This window comes from Bos indicus, chromosome X, assembly GCF_029378745.1.
Source record: "Bos indicus isolate NIAB-ARS_2022 breed Sahiwal x Tharparkar chromosome X, NIAB-ARS_B.indTharparkar_mat_pri_1.0, whole genome shotgun sequence".
NCBI classification, from domain to species: domain Eukaryota; kingdom Metazoa; phylum Chordata; class Mammalia; order Artiodactyla; family Bovidae; genus Bos; species Bos indicus.
The window spans coordinates 32181652-32197246 of NC_091789.1; the positions used below are offsets into that span (position 1 = coordinate 32181652).

General features: G+C 42.2%; 1 protein-coding gene across 9 annotated transcripts in view; it reads left to right on the forward strand.

Annotated features, from left to right (window-relative positions):
* Positions 1-15595, forward strand: part of AFF2 (ALF transcription elongation factor 2) — a 537205-nt gene that overhangs the window by 157823 nt on the left and 363787 nt on the right. For 4 of the 9 annotated variants that reach the window (XM_070785319.1, XM_070785321.1, XM_070785322.1 and 1 more), the window contains exon 2: positions 12241-12373. In XM_070785319.1, coding sequence (XP_070641420.1) covers positions 12241-12373 — 133 coding nt within the window. Of the gene's footprint in view, positions 1-12240; positions 12374-12418; positions 13714-15595 lie in introns of those variants that run through there. The other 5 variants (XM_070785320.1, XM_070785323.1, XM_070785325.1 and 2 more) reach the window with 2 other exon arrangements.

Here is a 15595-nt window from a genome sequence, read left to right on the forward strand (position 1 = left end):
AAACAGCAGCAAATCTTGCTGTCTTCCCACCTCTGTTGTAGGCCAGTTTTGCCAAACACGGCCAGTCAGAGAGACTGAACTTGGTTGCATCTTTCATCTCTTGTTTACTCACCTGTGTTTGTCCCATGGGACCTTCTTCAGTGTCACTTGGTTAGTGTGTACTTGAACAAGCTGATGTGTAGACTGGGGACTCTTCTGCTTAAGGCCTGGACCGCAGCAGCCTGGTTTTGCCTCTCCACCCCAGGCCAACCTGAGAGTGTGCACAGGACACTTTGTTCCTATGGCTACAATGTGTGTTACCCTGCATGGTGATGATTTTAGAATGGACTTGCCTCCTCTCCTGGCCTTTGAATTTCCTGAAGACTCATACTATTCCTTATTTTTTTTTTTCTGAGCACCAAACATGGTCTGTGGTGTGATGTAGGCACCCAATAAATGCTTGTTGATTAAATAGACAAATTAATTAATAGCTTTGTCAACATTTGTCACTGAACTTGGGCAGATAAAAATGTTTATCTGTCATTTGTTCATTCATTCAGTCAAATAATATTTATTGAGAGCTGAACACTGAGCATGGCACGTTTCCAAATAAACGGGAAGCAGAAATGCGTGATTCCTCTCCAGTGACAGTTTCATTTAGCACCCATGGTTCTCTTAGAGCAGGAAAAGGGAAAAGAAGCCCAATAGGAAAGTCTAAGGAGATTTGCGCTGGGATTGAAGCGAGAGGGGTGGGTGTCATGTCCCTGGAGTAAAATATATCATTTCTAAGGTCTTTATTATTCATATTTACTGTAGTGAGGGCTGTGAACTGACTCAGTAATGCCATCCAAGGGTGTAAGGGGTCTGCCAGCACCTCCATAACTGAGTCCCATAAACTGGGAGGCTTAAACCACAGAGATTTTTCTCTCTTGGTTCTGGAAGCTCAAAGTCTGAATTCAAGGCTTGGGCAGGGTTGGTTCCCTCCAAGGGCTGAGAGGGAAAACATGTCCCAGGCCTCTCTCCCAGCTTCCAGTGGTTTACTGGCCACGTGGCATGTTCCTTGGCTTGTATAAGCACTATCCCATCTGTCTTCATCTTCCCATGTGGTTCTCTCTCTCTCTGTGTCCACGTTTCCTCTTTGTATAAGGACACCAGTCATGGTGAATGAGTGACCACTCTGCTCCAGTATGACATCTCATGTTTACTCATTACATCTGCATGATCCTATTTCCAAAGAAGGTCCCATTTGGAGGTCCTGGGGGTCGGGACTCCACTATACGAGCATTGAAGGAATACACTTCAATTCAAAATGGGGGGAGAGGCGGTAGCACCTTGTCTGGCACCTCATCAAAATAAGAGGGAGAAGTGTGACCCAGGAGCAAGTCCCAATTAGGTCCATGGGACCAGGTGGGAAAGGAGCCGGGAGTCATGAGGATGCAGAAGGCAGGAGAAGCAAACAGTGCCCGGGGGCTCTTTGCCATGGTCCCCATCTCATGCCCCGGCTGTGTGCTCAGGCTGGAGCTCCATGGGGTGGATGTGCCAGGGAGGGGCAGGGGCCCAAAGAGGAAGCCTTTAGGGGGTGGAATTTGCCTGGGCCGAGTTTAGTGAGTACACATGGATCAAAGGGTTTGGTGAGACATGAAAATGGAGTCCGCTTATGACTGTCAATTGTAAACTGCTTGTTAAGAGCATTAATTTCCTTAGTTTAAAAGTAATTAAGAATGCAGTTTCTGAGAAAATATTGCTTTAAATTAAGTAGTTATTGAACTCGTCTTGCTCATAGCTCACTGAAAATAAAACACCTTTTAAAAGTGTCATTTATGAGAAGCCAGGTTATATTAAGACTTTGACTTGCAAAAGAATTCCTGATATTTAATGGGGATGGAGAGGAAAGACTTCAGGCAGCTTTTTCCTAATTTGAAAGACAGAGTTGTTCTGTGTAGGTTGGCAGCAGAAGCAACAGGTACTGAGCAGGGGACGTGGCCCATGGGATAGCGCCAGGATCCTCAGAGGCTGGACCAGGGATGATCAGGGGCAGAGGGCCAGGCCAGGCACCCTGCCTGCCACGAGGCAGAGTTGAAACCACTAAGAATAATCAAAGCGGGACACCGCCTCCTCTTGCATGGATCCACAGAACCGTTTCTGATTAGGAAAAATGAAGGATCAAGATTTAGATCTTGCAGCTCTTTAAAGCTCAGCATTAGCATGGACTCTGATTCATTCAAAGAGAGAATTAGAAATGAGATAATTTCAAGTTGACACTAAGAAGCACAGGAGGAAGCACTGGATGAATACAAAGAGGACAATGAAAATTCTTACTTCTGATTGTCATTGGGGAACAGGGTAGATGCTGACAAGAGGGGCAGTGAGAATATTCTATCATTTTGATTTTTCTCTAGTTTTAATTTTTGAAGCAATCCAAAGAGAAACACATACATAAATATACTTACTGTGTTCACTCTCAGAGTGTATATTACTTGGCTTGTGTTATCCATTCCGGGCCCCTACTTGTCTTCAGGAAGTGTTTTTGAAAGCTTTTGAGTCATGCAATTATGCAGCTCTCTCGGCATGGCCACAGAGAATGTTAGATGCTTGTAAGACATTGGTTTGTGTTACCGATAGGTCGGTGAGCCAGAAGGAGTGATGGTGAAGTCTCGTTTTTAATGGATAGGTCAGAACTAGAGTTCTTTTTAAACAATTTTCTATGAAAATGGAAATCAGACACCTAGGCTAAGAAAATATCACAAAAGCGGAAAAGGAATTCCGGCTGCATAGATATCTATGGTGCAATGGTGTCTTCTTGTACCGTGTGGTCCCTGAGTGCAGAGGAGGAGGGTGCTTGAAGGAAGATTCAAAGGAGATAAGGCACAACCTGGGCTGCTGGTGGAGGAGGGAAAGAACACTTGTTAGGGAGACAGATCTCTCTCTCCATCAGACAGGGATATTGTCTAAGGACAAAAGAATTTAATTTTACTGGAAAGATTGCTTTTAAAGTGCATTTTAACAGACTTCTAGAAAGTTATTGATATGTTGAGTACAACTGCAGGCAGACCTTTGGGTTGCCAGAGTCATGGTCATTCTATAAAAAAGTGGCATTTCCATTAAAATGGAATCCACTCAAAAATGAAAATTTTGTGCACTCTTACAATACTGTTGCCAATCATTACCCATCTGAGTATCTACCATGCTCCAAGAGCCCCCTCCAAGCTGAGGTTTCTGCTCAGATCATCTGAAGCAGGGAGTTGAGATTTTTGATGACCCACCTTGATCAACTGTTCTGTGCTGTCCTGTGTGTGTGTGTTAGTCGCTTCAGTCATGTCCAGCTCTTTGCAACACCATGGACTATAGGCCACCAGGCTTCTCTGTCCATGGAATTTCCCAGGCAAGAATACTGGAGTGGGTTGCCATTTCCTTCCCCAAGGGATCTTCCTGACCTGTCCCTGATCGAACTTGTGTCTTTTGCACTGGCAGGCAGATTCTTTACCACTGCACCACCTGGGAAGCCTTTTTACCATTCCTAGATATATTCAATTATCTTCACACCTTGAGTTGGTGTATGTTAGAGGTATTGCATCATTTGGGGAGTTTGGTAGGCTAGTCAAAATAATTTTGCCCTAAGCTTAAAGTCAAATACTTTTTAAAAGTGTCTTCCTCACAATATCTATATTTAGCATTGCTTATTTATATATAAGAAGATTTGCTGTGCTCAGCTGTAGCATGCTGTCAGTGACTTAGAAGTCATGGACCTTTTCCTTAAAGAGTAAAATGTCTAATGGGACACATAGAGAACCCCAGTTAAATCATTATCAACGCACAATATTGAACCTCCTGAATGAGCATGGTATAACTTAGGACCAGGAATCCAACAGTAGAATATTATTTAGATATGAAAAAAAAAAAAAGGAATGGAGTATTGATCCATGCTACAACGTGGATGAACCTTGAAAACATTTTGATAAGTGAAAGAAGTCAGGTATAAAAGCCTACATCATGTGAATGAAATATCCAGGAAAAGCAAATTCATTCAGAGAGAAAGGAAATTAGTGGTTGCTTTGGGCTGGCCTGGAAGGGAGGATTCAGGTTGCAGAGTAATGCCTAAAAGGTACATGGCTGCTTTTGGGAGTCAGACAAATATTCTAAAATTATATCATGGTGATAGTTGTGAAATGTTATGAATATACTGAAAACCACTGGTTATATACTTGAAATGGGTGAATTGAATGGTTTGTGAATTATATCTCAATAGAGTTGTTATAATTATTTTTAAAACTGGGTGGGGAGTAGAAGAGAAGGAGGGTAGGAGGGTAGGTGAGACAAAAATAAAACATTAGGGGTGGTTCCTGAATTATCTGCCTGACCCCACTGGATTTGACAAACCTCCAGGGTGAACTGAATCTGCTTCGTCTTTCAGAAGTAGAGGAACTGGGGTCTCCTCAAGGTGCCAATATTCAGGGGAATATTAAACCTGTTTCCATGCAGGACTTCTGGAAGCACAGATTTAAGGGAACTCTCAGAATGAGCACTGGCCTACTTCCCTAAGACCTAAAGAAATTGGCATGACTGGGTGGGCAGCTGGATGTGGAGAGTAAATGTCTCGTGTATTTTCTGTCCTTTCATTCCTATCTTGATTTTTTTTTTTTCTTTTTAATGAGAACCATTGTCTGTGAGGATGAGGGTCCATTTGCTGAAGAGAGTGGTTGTATGTATGTTTGTATGTATGTAACATTAGAGGTTCTACCAATATTATTAGAAACCCATTTTCAAGGTCATGTTCATATCTCCAGATCCAAGGTTCTCTTGTATTTTTCCCTATCTGTGCAAAATAATGATAGCCTGTTTTTAGCTTTTTAGACTAGTTTGCAAATAGCACTTCACATTGAAATGCTCATGGATATTAGCAGATACAATGAGAAGTTAACTTGAAGTTGATTTTGAATGTATTAAATGGCAGAGGTTTTCTTTTTAATTAATTAATTTATTTTAATTGGAGGCTACTTGCTTTACAATATTGTGGTGGCTTTTTATCACACTTCAACATGAATCAGCCACAGGCATACATATGTCCCCCCATCCTGAACCCCCCTCCCACTTCCCTCTCCACCCCATCCTTCTGGGTTGTCCCAGAGCCCTGGCTTTGGTTGCCCAGCTTCATGCATCGAACTTGCACTGGTCATCTATTTTACATATGGTAATATACAGGTTTCAGAGCTATTCTCTCAAATCATCCCACCCTTGCCTTCTCCCACATAGTCCAAAAGTCTGTTCTTTACATCTTTGTCACTTTTGCTGCCTTGCATATAGGATCATCGTTACCGTCTTTCTAAATTCTGTATGTATGCGTTAATATACCATATTGGTTTTTCTCTTTCTGATTTAATTAACTCTGTATAACAGGCTCCAATTTCATCCATCTCATTAGAACTGACTCAAATGTGTTCTTTTTTATGGCTGAGTAGTATTCCATTGTGTATATGTACCACATTTCTTTGTCCATTCATCTGCCGATGGACATCTAGGTTGCTTCCATTTCCTAGCTATTGTAAACAGTGCTATAATGAACATTGGGGTACATGTGTCTCTTTCAATTCTGGTTTCCTCAGAGTGTATGCCCAGCAGTGGGATTGCTGGGTTGTGTGGCAGTTCTATTCCCAGGTTTTTAAGGAATCTGCACACTGTTCTCCATAGTGGCTGAACCAGTTTGCATTCTCACCAACAGTGTAAGAGGGTTCCCTTTACTCCACACCCACTCCAGCATTTATTGTTTGTAAACTTTTTGATGGCAGCCATTCTGACCAGTGCAAGATGATACCTCGTTGTGGCTTTGATTTGCATTTCTCTAATAATGATTGATTTTTTAAAACTGAGAGAAGCTGTATAGACATTAGATCAGTGTTAAATTCAAAATAGGGCTAGATATTGAAAAAATATGAGATGGTTGGATGGCATCACTGACTTGATGGACATGAGTTTTCACAAACTCTGGGAGTTGGTGATGGATAGGGAAGCTTGGCATGCTGCAGTCCATGGGGTCGCAAAGAGTTGGACATGACTGAGTGACTGAACTTGGAAATGGATTGAAAAAAAAAGTGCCACTTGGAATTCTGGAACATGCAGTAAACATAAATATCCACACATTTTATAGAAGGCAGAAATTCATTCAGGAGAACCACAAAGAGTGAGTTATAGCTTATGTTTTTCCCTCGGGTGAATTAAATATGTATTTTTATGCTTTTACAAAGACATTAACCAAAATAAAGGTGTTTTAGTTCCAGCTGGATTAGAAAACAAGTGAGACTGAGTTATTTACCTCCATGTACATTGTTACTACTGTAAATCCTATATTAGCAGTATAAACAACCTTGTTTTAAAATACCAGTTTTTTTTAATGTTTTCCCAACTAGCTTTGTAAAATAACCAAATTAGGTAAGCAATGATGATTAAACTTCATGAAATATACAAACCAAATGGACTTAAACTGGTTTTTACTCTCACTTGCTCAGCTTCTTCCCACAGATGTAGTTAATTTTTACAATCCCTTTAGGCTCTGTACATTTTGGTATAAGGAAACTAATGGTTTTTCTATACTCACTTGCATCCAAATTAAACTCCTAAGTTTTTCCTACTGGCAATTTCCAATAAAATACCATCCTAAGGAAAGTTGACCAACAGTGTAAATGGGACTAGTATTTATTCTTGAGGGTGATGCAAACATGGAGTCAGAAGGGACAAACCTTGGGGTATTAGCAAGAGGGCTAGTTTGGGAATCAGAAAACCTGAGTTCTACCTCACAGTTCTGCTACAGACATCTTGTGAGGCCCATTGCCTTTCTGAGCTCAATTTCCTCATCTGGAAAATGAAGAGACAAGAACAAGATGATGGTGACAGCTGAGTCTGCATTGTCAGCCCGGGTGTTCTACTGCTGTGAGCTAATGAAGACAGCAGAATTGAACTTCCTCCATCTCAGTGAAGCTATTTACATGTGTCCTAGCTTTTATCTCCCCACAAATGCACCTGTGGCTTCTAATGATGAAAGTAGGAATTGCCTGAGTCCAAGATCTGGTTTAAGGATGAAGATAGGAGAATATCTGAGAGAAGGAGAAGAAATCACTTGAACTTAAAGATGAAAGAGACACGGATTGGCATCTTCCTTTGCCACTCCCCTGATGAGGCCTTGGGCTGGCTCCATTCCTATCCAGAGGGTCATATTTCCCTCTTGTGTTAGGAGGGCAGGTTCTCTGTAATTGGAGGCCAGGGAGACCAATGGGTGGGTGAAACCAGAGCTAATATGAAAGATCCATTCTAGAGAGTAACTTCTCATCACTGCCTTGTGTTGGAATGAGTAACAGAGTACAGTTGGCCTTTGAACAAGGCAGGCTAAGGGGCACCAGCCCTTTGTATCTTCAGTCCCTTTCTATTTGTGATTCTGCATCGGTGGATACAGCCAACCTTGGGTTCAACCACCTGTGGATTGTGTGGTACTTTACTATTTACTATTGAAAAAACCCACATGTAACTGGACCCATGCAGCTCCAACTGGTGTAGTTCAAGGTCTTGGTGACTTAACTGTATTTAGTTGAATGGAGCTTGTTCTTTTTTCTGTCCTTTCTCTGTCAGCTAGTAGAGATGTCAGTGAAGCAGAGACTCCAAAAAGATAGGCTGTACAGAGAAAAAACCAAGGCCTTTGTTCAATGAAGAGTAAACTGAGGTGGCTTTTTTTAAATGCATGTTTAAATTGAGATATAGTTGATTTACAATATTATATTTGTTTCAGATGTCAAACATGACAGGCTCAACATTTTATAGATTATACTCCATTTGGAGATATTATCAAATATTGGCTATAGTCTCTGTGCTCTATAAAAGATCCTTTTAGCTTGTCTATTTTACATATAGTAGTTTGTATCTCTTGGTCCCATTCCCTGATATGGCCCTCCCCCTGGATTTTGAGTGTTCAGTGTCACCATAATGTGCCAAATTCCCTTCTATCCTGTAGGAAACAGTTGGAAGAACATTCTTCCTTGTTAAGAGTGTAGAGGCCTCAAGTTGTGCTTTGGGGCCCAACTTCCTAATGTGAAAGTGAGTTTTCACACTGAGAGGACTAGTTCACTCTGCCTTCATCAGTGTGAGGAAAGTTGAATTGTTCAGACCAGTAACGTGGGGATGAATTCTGATTTCTGGCTTGAGCATGTCTTCGTGGGCCACGGAGCAACCCCCTGCCTTTTTTTCATGGGAAGACAAGCCTAGGCGTGTAACAGGGCATCAGATCTTCAAGGGACAGACATCGACTTTCCTGTGGTCTCTGTGGGGCTCACAGGTTCAAACACAACCTCCCAGAATCTGAAGAACTTTAATTGAGTAGATAAAGGGGTCCTCGTGATTATAAACTGCAGTAGGTGCAACAAGAGGCTAAATACATAGATGGGGTTTTAATTAGCTGGTGCTTCATATTAGTCATTTTGGTTTCAGTCAGAAATCAGTGACGTTCTGTACTGTGAAAGCCTCATCACCATATAGTTCGTTCCTCATTATACCTCATCGGGTGAAGCTTTCAGTACAACACCGTGCTGAGTGAGAAAGGAAAAAATTGGAGAGAGTTGGTTGCCTTCCAGGAGCAGCAGAACTCAATGGAGATGAAATTCACTCTCGCCAGAGATATGAGAATTAACTGTTCTTTGTTGTATGTGTTAAAAAATGCAGCAGGCAGTTTGCTCGCCACAGATAACACCCATGTGCACGCTCAATCTACTATTCAGATTTCTCGTCTGGAATCTGGTAGCTTAATGAACTGATGCAAAATGCAGTCGAGAGCCTCCTAACATGTCCAGCCTGGGTTGAAAGCACCAAGTGCCCTGAGTGCCGGCCGTTGAAAGGGTTGTCATGCATGTTGAAGCACATGTCCTTTCTTCTTGTCCTTTCTTTCCTTCGGGATTTTAATTATCTTGGCCCTTAGAGCCGGAGAGAGGTAGTTTGCAAAGCCAAGAGACCGAAGTCCTGCCATGCTCCTTGTGGGAGAATGAAATGCAATCCCCGGGCCTGTCATTCTGGGCTGTCAGGTGCATAGAATGGAAAACTGACATCTTGCTCATGTTCCTTGGAAGCATGACGCTTTGGTGCTCGTGTTTACGTGGAGGGTCATGGCTGCTGAGGGCAAAGAAATGAAGCATCTTTCTTCTCTGCAGCAAACCTTCCTCCCAGCCTCCCGCTCCCACTAAATATTGCTTTAACTTGTCCCCCATCCCACCCTGGACACCCCATCATTGTTCGGTTTTGGCAAATTGATGATGGGCTTGGGTTACACATGGCCAGTACGTGATGCTGAGTCTTGTGCTCCACCCTTCACGCACCCAAAATGTTACTGTTGACCACACGTCAGCATCCAATACGAAGACACTGTGTCACATGGAAGAGGTTTGGGGTTCTGATCTCAACTTGTGAATGGAAATGACAGGTGATGCCAACAAACGTAGTATCTGTGGATGGCATCTAGGCTGTGAAGGATGGGCCAGCTTCCAGTACCTGGACTCGGTGTCTTTTTTGACCAGGCAGGGCCCAGATGTAGGGCCTAGGCTTTGGGTGGACCTCTGGATGATCTTTGATTTTCCGAGGCAGTGATAACATTTGCTGGGCATACTCATGAGTGATCCAGGGAGCTCTTTTGTACCTGGCGTTTTTGCATTATGAAAGGATAGCTGTTGTTGTTGTTCAGCCATGTCTGACTCTTTTGCGACCCCATGGACTGTAGCCCACCAGGCTCCTCTGTCCATAGGATTTTCCAGGCAAGAATACTAAAGTGGGTTGCCATTTCCTTCTTCAGGGCATTTTCCTGACCCAGGGATTGAACCTGCATCTTCTGTATTGGCAGGCAGCTTCTTTATCACTGAGCCCAAACATCCTATAAACATTGCCATGATTTTAAAATGGGGAAATGAAGTGTTGTTTATACAGGAGATAAAACTGTCAAAGTCACTTAGAGTTTGTCAGTTCAAGTATTCTTGTGGAGAAAGGTGGATGGTTAAGTGTATTGTCCTCTTCCACTCCATCTATACCAATATCTAGTTAAACTGCCATGGATATCACATACTCTGGGCTCTTATTTTGTAAATTAACATTATGTGATACTCATGGGCAAAGTGGAGAAGGCAATGGCACCCCACTCCAGTACTCTTTCTTGGAAAATCCCATGGATGGAGGAGCCTGGTAGGCTGCAGTCCGTGGGGTCACAAAGAGTCGGACACGACTGAGCGACTTCACTTTCACTTTTCACTTTCATGCATTGGAGAAGGAAATGGCAACCCACTCCAGTGTTCTTGCCAGGAGAATCCCAGGGACGGTGGAGCCTGGTGGGCTGCCATCTACGGGGTCGCACAAAGTCGGACGTGACTGAAGCGACTTAGCAGCAGCAGCAGCAACAGCAGCAGCATGGGCAAAGTAGGCTACCAGTGATAGGTATTAAGGTTTGAAATGTATTCAAAACCTGTTGACTGTACTTATATATTATATCAGTATATCTCTTGTAGTTCCTTTAGCTACTATGTTCTCTTCCATGCTAATTACCTAATTAAATCTTCACATGACATTACAGGTTTCATCCGGTAGCTGAAAGTAGAGTGTTACTATAAAAACTTTAATAAGCAAAATGGTGTAAAAGTGAAGAGTATCCCCCACTTTCTGAAAGTTCTCATTATGCTACTTTGCTTTTATTAAAGACCTACATTAGTAAGGGAATGATGTTTTCTGTAAAAGTGAAAATTCCCTTTGAATTACTTTTGGTTAGCGCAAATAGGTACTAACATAGGTCTCTTGTAAAAGTGGCTTAAGGCAAACATTTGGAAAGCAGGGGATACCTGTATTAACATGAGCAAGGAAAGCAGCATTAATTCAGCACCTTCTAGGCACTTTATGTACATGTATATAATTAAAATTTTCCCAGCGTATGTGTGCTCACCTTGAGTAGGATTATAATCAAAAGCAGGAGGGAAAACCCAATGAACAAAATAAAGCCCACTAGTGGGAGACTCTTGCCTGGCAAATCCCATGGACGGAGGAGCCTGGTAGGCTGCAGTCCATGGGGTCGCTAGGAGTTGGACACGACTGAGCGACTTCACTTTCACTTTTCACTTTCATGCATTGGAGAAGGAAATGGCAACCCACTCCAGTGTTCTTGCCTGGAGAATCCCAGGGACGGGGGAGCCTGGTAGGCTGCCGTCTATGGGGTCGCACAGAGTCGGACACGACTGAAGCGACTTAGCAGTAGCAGCAGCAGTGGGAGACTTACAGATTATAGTTTAATACACATAGTCTTGTATGATGAAGAAAATAATTGTGTTCTTATTGAGGAAGTATTCCATTCTATAAAGTCCAAGGACCCAGAATGTATCTTTGATATAGTACTGATTTTCCAAAGGGAAAGCCTGAAATGTGATGAGAGTCAGAGTAACATAGTGTTCATAAAACATTTGTGCCTTAAGGTCATTTAAATCTTTTGGCATCTCTTTTCATTAATGGCAATTTGTTGATCAACTCAGACCCCCTAAAAGACTTCTAGTCACCTATGATGCAAACTGTGGGAAGAATAACAACAAAAACAAAAGGAGTGTGACTCACTGGGTGATTTGGGTTTTTTGTGGACTTTCAAAGATGTTCTTAAACTCTCCTTTGAGTTTTTCTTTTGGCCATGCCATGTGGCATGTGGGATTCGTAGTTCTTTAACCAGGTCTGGAACCTGTGCCCTCTGTGATTGAAGCTTGGAGTCCAAGTCCAGTAGTTAGGACTAACCACTGTCAGGGAAATCCTTCTCCTTCGACTTCATTACAACAGACTATTACTGGCTGTGGGCTCAGGACAGAATTCCCGTTTATCTGCAATAATGTGTTTGATAATTCCTTTCCCTTTGGACTTGGTGACATCTGTGAATTCTGAGCCCTAGATAGTTGGCAACAGTGAAACCTGAATTCAGTACTCTTTTGCACAGTGGACTGACTTCGGGGTAGGCTGTAGTAATCAAGCCAGGACAAGGGAAGTGGATTATACCGTACTTAAATGGTCATGACTACAATGTCTCATAAGCCAATTTCTGTTTCCTTTCGGATTCTGAAGAACTGGTCAGGATCTGTAATCTACTAGGAATAAAGAAAAGGAGGTTGGCTCTCAATACAGTATCAGTTTGGGTAGCCTCAACTTGGTTTTTTTCTTCTTATTGATAACATGGCTTCCATGACTAATTCATCTTTGTCTCCTTTTGTCTTTTTCTTTGCACATCAGTCACTATGAACAAGACCGTAATGCACTTAAGAAAAGGGAATGGGAGCGGAGGAATCAAGAAGTCCAGCAAGAAGACGATCTCTTTTCTTCAGGCTTTGATCTTTTTGGGGAGCCCTACAAGGTAGCTGAATATGTATGTAATTTATCTTTCTGCAAAATGGTTGCTTGTTATATTTTTGAATGCACTAATCAACAATCTATTTTTAAAACACCCAAATCATTTCCAAGAGAATCTATTTTATGAATGAAATATATACCTGTGTATTTGGGGCCATGACAAGTTTCTGAGGAAGTCTTCAGAGACAAATTCCATCTTCTTGGGGGAACACAGTAAGATTTGAAAAGGACTTATGAAACTGCCTGTCTCCAAGGGATTCTTTCCTGCCCAGCACTACCTCTAGCAAGGAAAGCCCCCTGATGCTTGATCTCACTTTGATTATCATCAGCGAGGCAGCCCCTGAAGACTTCATCAGAAAGTCAGTGGAGATGTCTGTGTCTCCTCCCAGTTGGTGCCATACATCGCAAAGCCACTGCTGTTTCCATTTCAGGTTGTTAGCAGCTGTTCAGTGGTTTGAGGGCTCTTTGAAAATCACTGTTCTAGGACAAAGGGAAAAAGCCAATCATTTTTTGCTGGTGATTAATAATCATGGGTTAGGCGATTGCCTCAACCACAGGGGGTAGTGTAGCTTGGTTGATTTTCTAATGGACTTCTGGCTAGTGTGTAGGTCCAATAAAGATCATACTTCTAATCTTCAAGTGTCAATTTCACAATGACTGCCTCTGAACTTTCTATTTGGAGTGGAGGTTGGGAGAAGAATCCTGTTGAATTGCTAGCAGCTGATTGGATTTTATTGAAATTTAGTAGCAGTGTAATTTTCTTCAGTGAAACAAAAATGGTGTAAGAGGTAAAACAACCATAGAGAAAATGATCAAGAGCTGTAATGTTAGAAGAGCACCATTTAGGGGATACTGACTGATGTAGACAGTGAGCTGTCTGGATCAGTGACTAGTGAGACCAGAGTCTTTGCTGCCCTGTTCAGACTAAGCAAGAAGCTCTTGATTGAGATGCTCAGGTGCTTTCCAAATTTGGTAAGTCTGACAAAGAGACTACTAGTCTTCAATTTGTCAATAGTAGTGTAATTTTTAATGATCCATTTTTCCTATTTCAATTGGTTTACTTTCTGTATTGCTATTGAATGTGTACGTGGTGAGATATGGTTAGTTTGACCAGCATTTATTGAAGGCCCATTGTGTGTCAGCCATGTCTTAGACTAGTGTCCAAAGGGAAATAAGATCTAGTTCCTGCTTCAAGGAATTCCTTGTCCAGTGCAGAGATCATCACGAATGAGTGAGGGCATGACTGCATGGTAACTGCTGAAGAGATAGGCAGGAGAACAGATGCCTGAAGACTTTGAATACCTAGGTGTCTGGACCTGAGTCTGTACATGAAGAGAAGTCATCGCCAATTTTAAGGTCAGGAAATGGCAAAGACAGATGAAGACTTGTAAAGATGATGTTGGAAGTGTGGGGAGTGGTGGATTGGAGAGAAGGGAAACTAAAGGGTGAAGACACAGGAGGGAGAGGTACTGATGAGCAGAGCAAGGTCCCAGAGCAGATGAGTAAATACAAAATTGAGAACATGTGTTGAGTCATGAGCCTTGGGTAGGAAAGTGGGAATGGAATATTAGGATGAGAATAAAGAAGGAGTGTGGAAGACAAGAAGTTGTGGCCTCCGTTTTTCTCAGAAAATGGAAGCGAGGTCAAAGGATGACAGATACCTCCTCCCTTCTTTGGTGTTTTTGTTTGTTTGTTTGTTTTTGCCACACCATGCGGCATGAAAGAACTTAATTCTGTGACCAGGGATCAAACTCATGCTCCCTGCTGTGGAAGTTCAGAGTCTTAACCACTGGACACCAGGGAATTCCCAACCTTATCCCTCCTTGAGAAAGAGGAATGGCCAGCTGAGTTTCACCTCTTATCTTTCAATGGGTTAGAAAAATGAGCTTTAGTCAAGGGCTCATTCTTAAAATTCAGTATCTACTCCATACTTGACACTATTATGAGGTGTAGAGCAGTTTAATTATTTCCCCCTTTATAATTTAAAGTCTTGTTGAGTTAATGTCCTTGTACCTTTAAGGGAAATGCCATCTCTTATTAATAAGCCTGTAATGTAGATGAATACTTATTTTTATTTTTTTTTGAATACTTATTTTTAGATATAAATAGTGTCATTTTGAGTAGGCAGTTAAAGAACCTGTTATCAACATTGTCATAAGTTTTCAAAAGCCATCTGTCTTGATACAACAGGAGTCTGTCAGGTAGAGACACAGATGGGACTATTAGTCTAGGGCCAGGCCAGGCCAGGCCTGATGTGTGATTAGTAGCCTGGTGCCTTTAGGCTTCTTGATGGGGAAGAGCCTTTGCTTTGGAGTAGAGACTATGAAGGAAAGGAATAATGCTAACAGTTGATGACCTAGTCATTGTCTTTCTTTCACTGTTGCTTTGATGACTGACTGCCATCTTATGCTGTGTACATGTTCAGGGTTCCCTGGGAGATCACTGGGCAGTATGCTTCTCCTTTTCCCTATATCATGATACTAGAAGCGAGGTACACCTCCAAGAGCTCCCTAGACCCAACTGGTGTGGACACCCTTGAAATATCTGGACATGCTGGTGGCAGTGGGAGTTCTAGAGCTGGCCCACGTCAACTGTAGAAATGAAGATTTTCCTACACAACTCTTGCTGAGGGTTGTGGCAGGAATGCTTGCAAAATTAAAAATCAAAATTCCTGGTGGTTCATCAGGACTTTCAGGAAACTTCTTGCTACTCTAAATCTTAAAGCATGACCTGATTGCTTATCTGATGGCATTGGTAGTTCATAAACTGTCCAATGAGCACCTGTCCCTAGGACCTGCTGTCCTTTCTTGGCTTCACTTCTATTACTCCCAGAGTGGAAAGAATGCTTACCACCTCTCAATTGGGGTGATGGTGGGTAACATCCCTTTGTGGCTGCTTTTTTCATTTATATTAGTAACTTTCAAATCTGAGTTTGTACTGTGCTGCAGAAAAGGATGTGTTCAAAAGTGCTTGAGAAATATGAAGCCATTTGACATGTGTAGATTAGTGTGGAAAGATGGGGAAGGACGAGGAACTGGCATGTACCAAGTGCCTCCTCTGTGCTAGAACTTTCTACAGATGCTTCTTTAGTCCCTACAGCAACTGGCTACACATTTTCCTCATGTTTCCCATGAGGAATTCAAAGCTCAGGAATTGAGGTGGCTTCTCTGCAGCTTTATATCCCCATAAGTGTGCTTCTTTACCTGTAACAGGAAGCTGTTTACCCTCTGACAGGAAG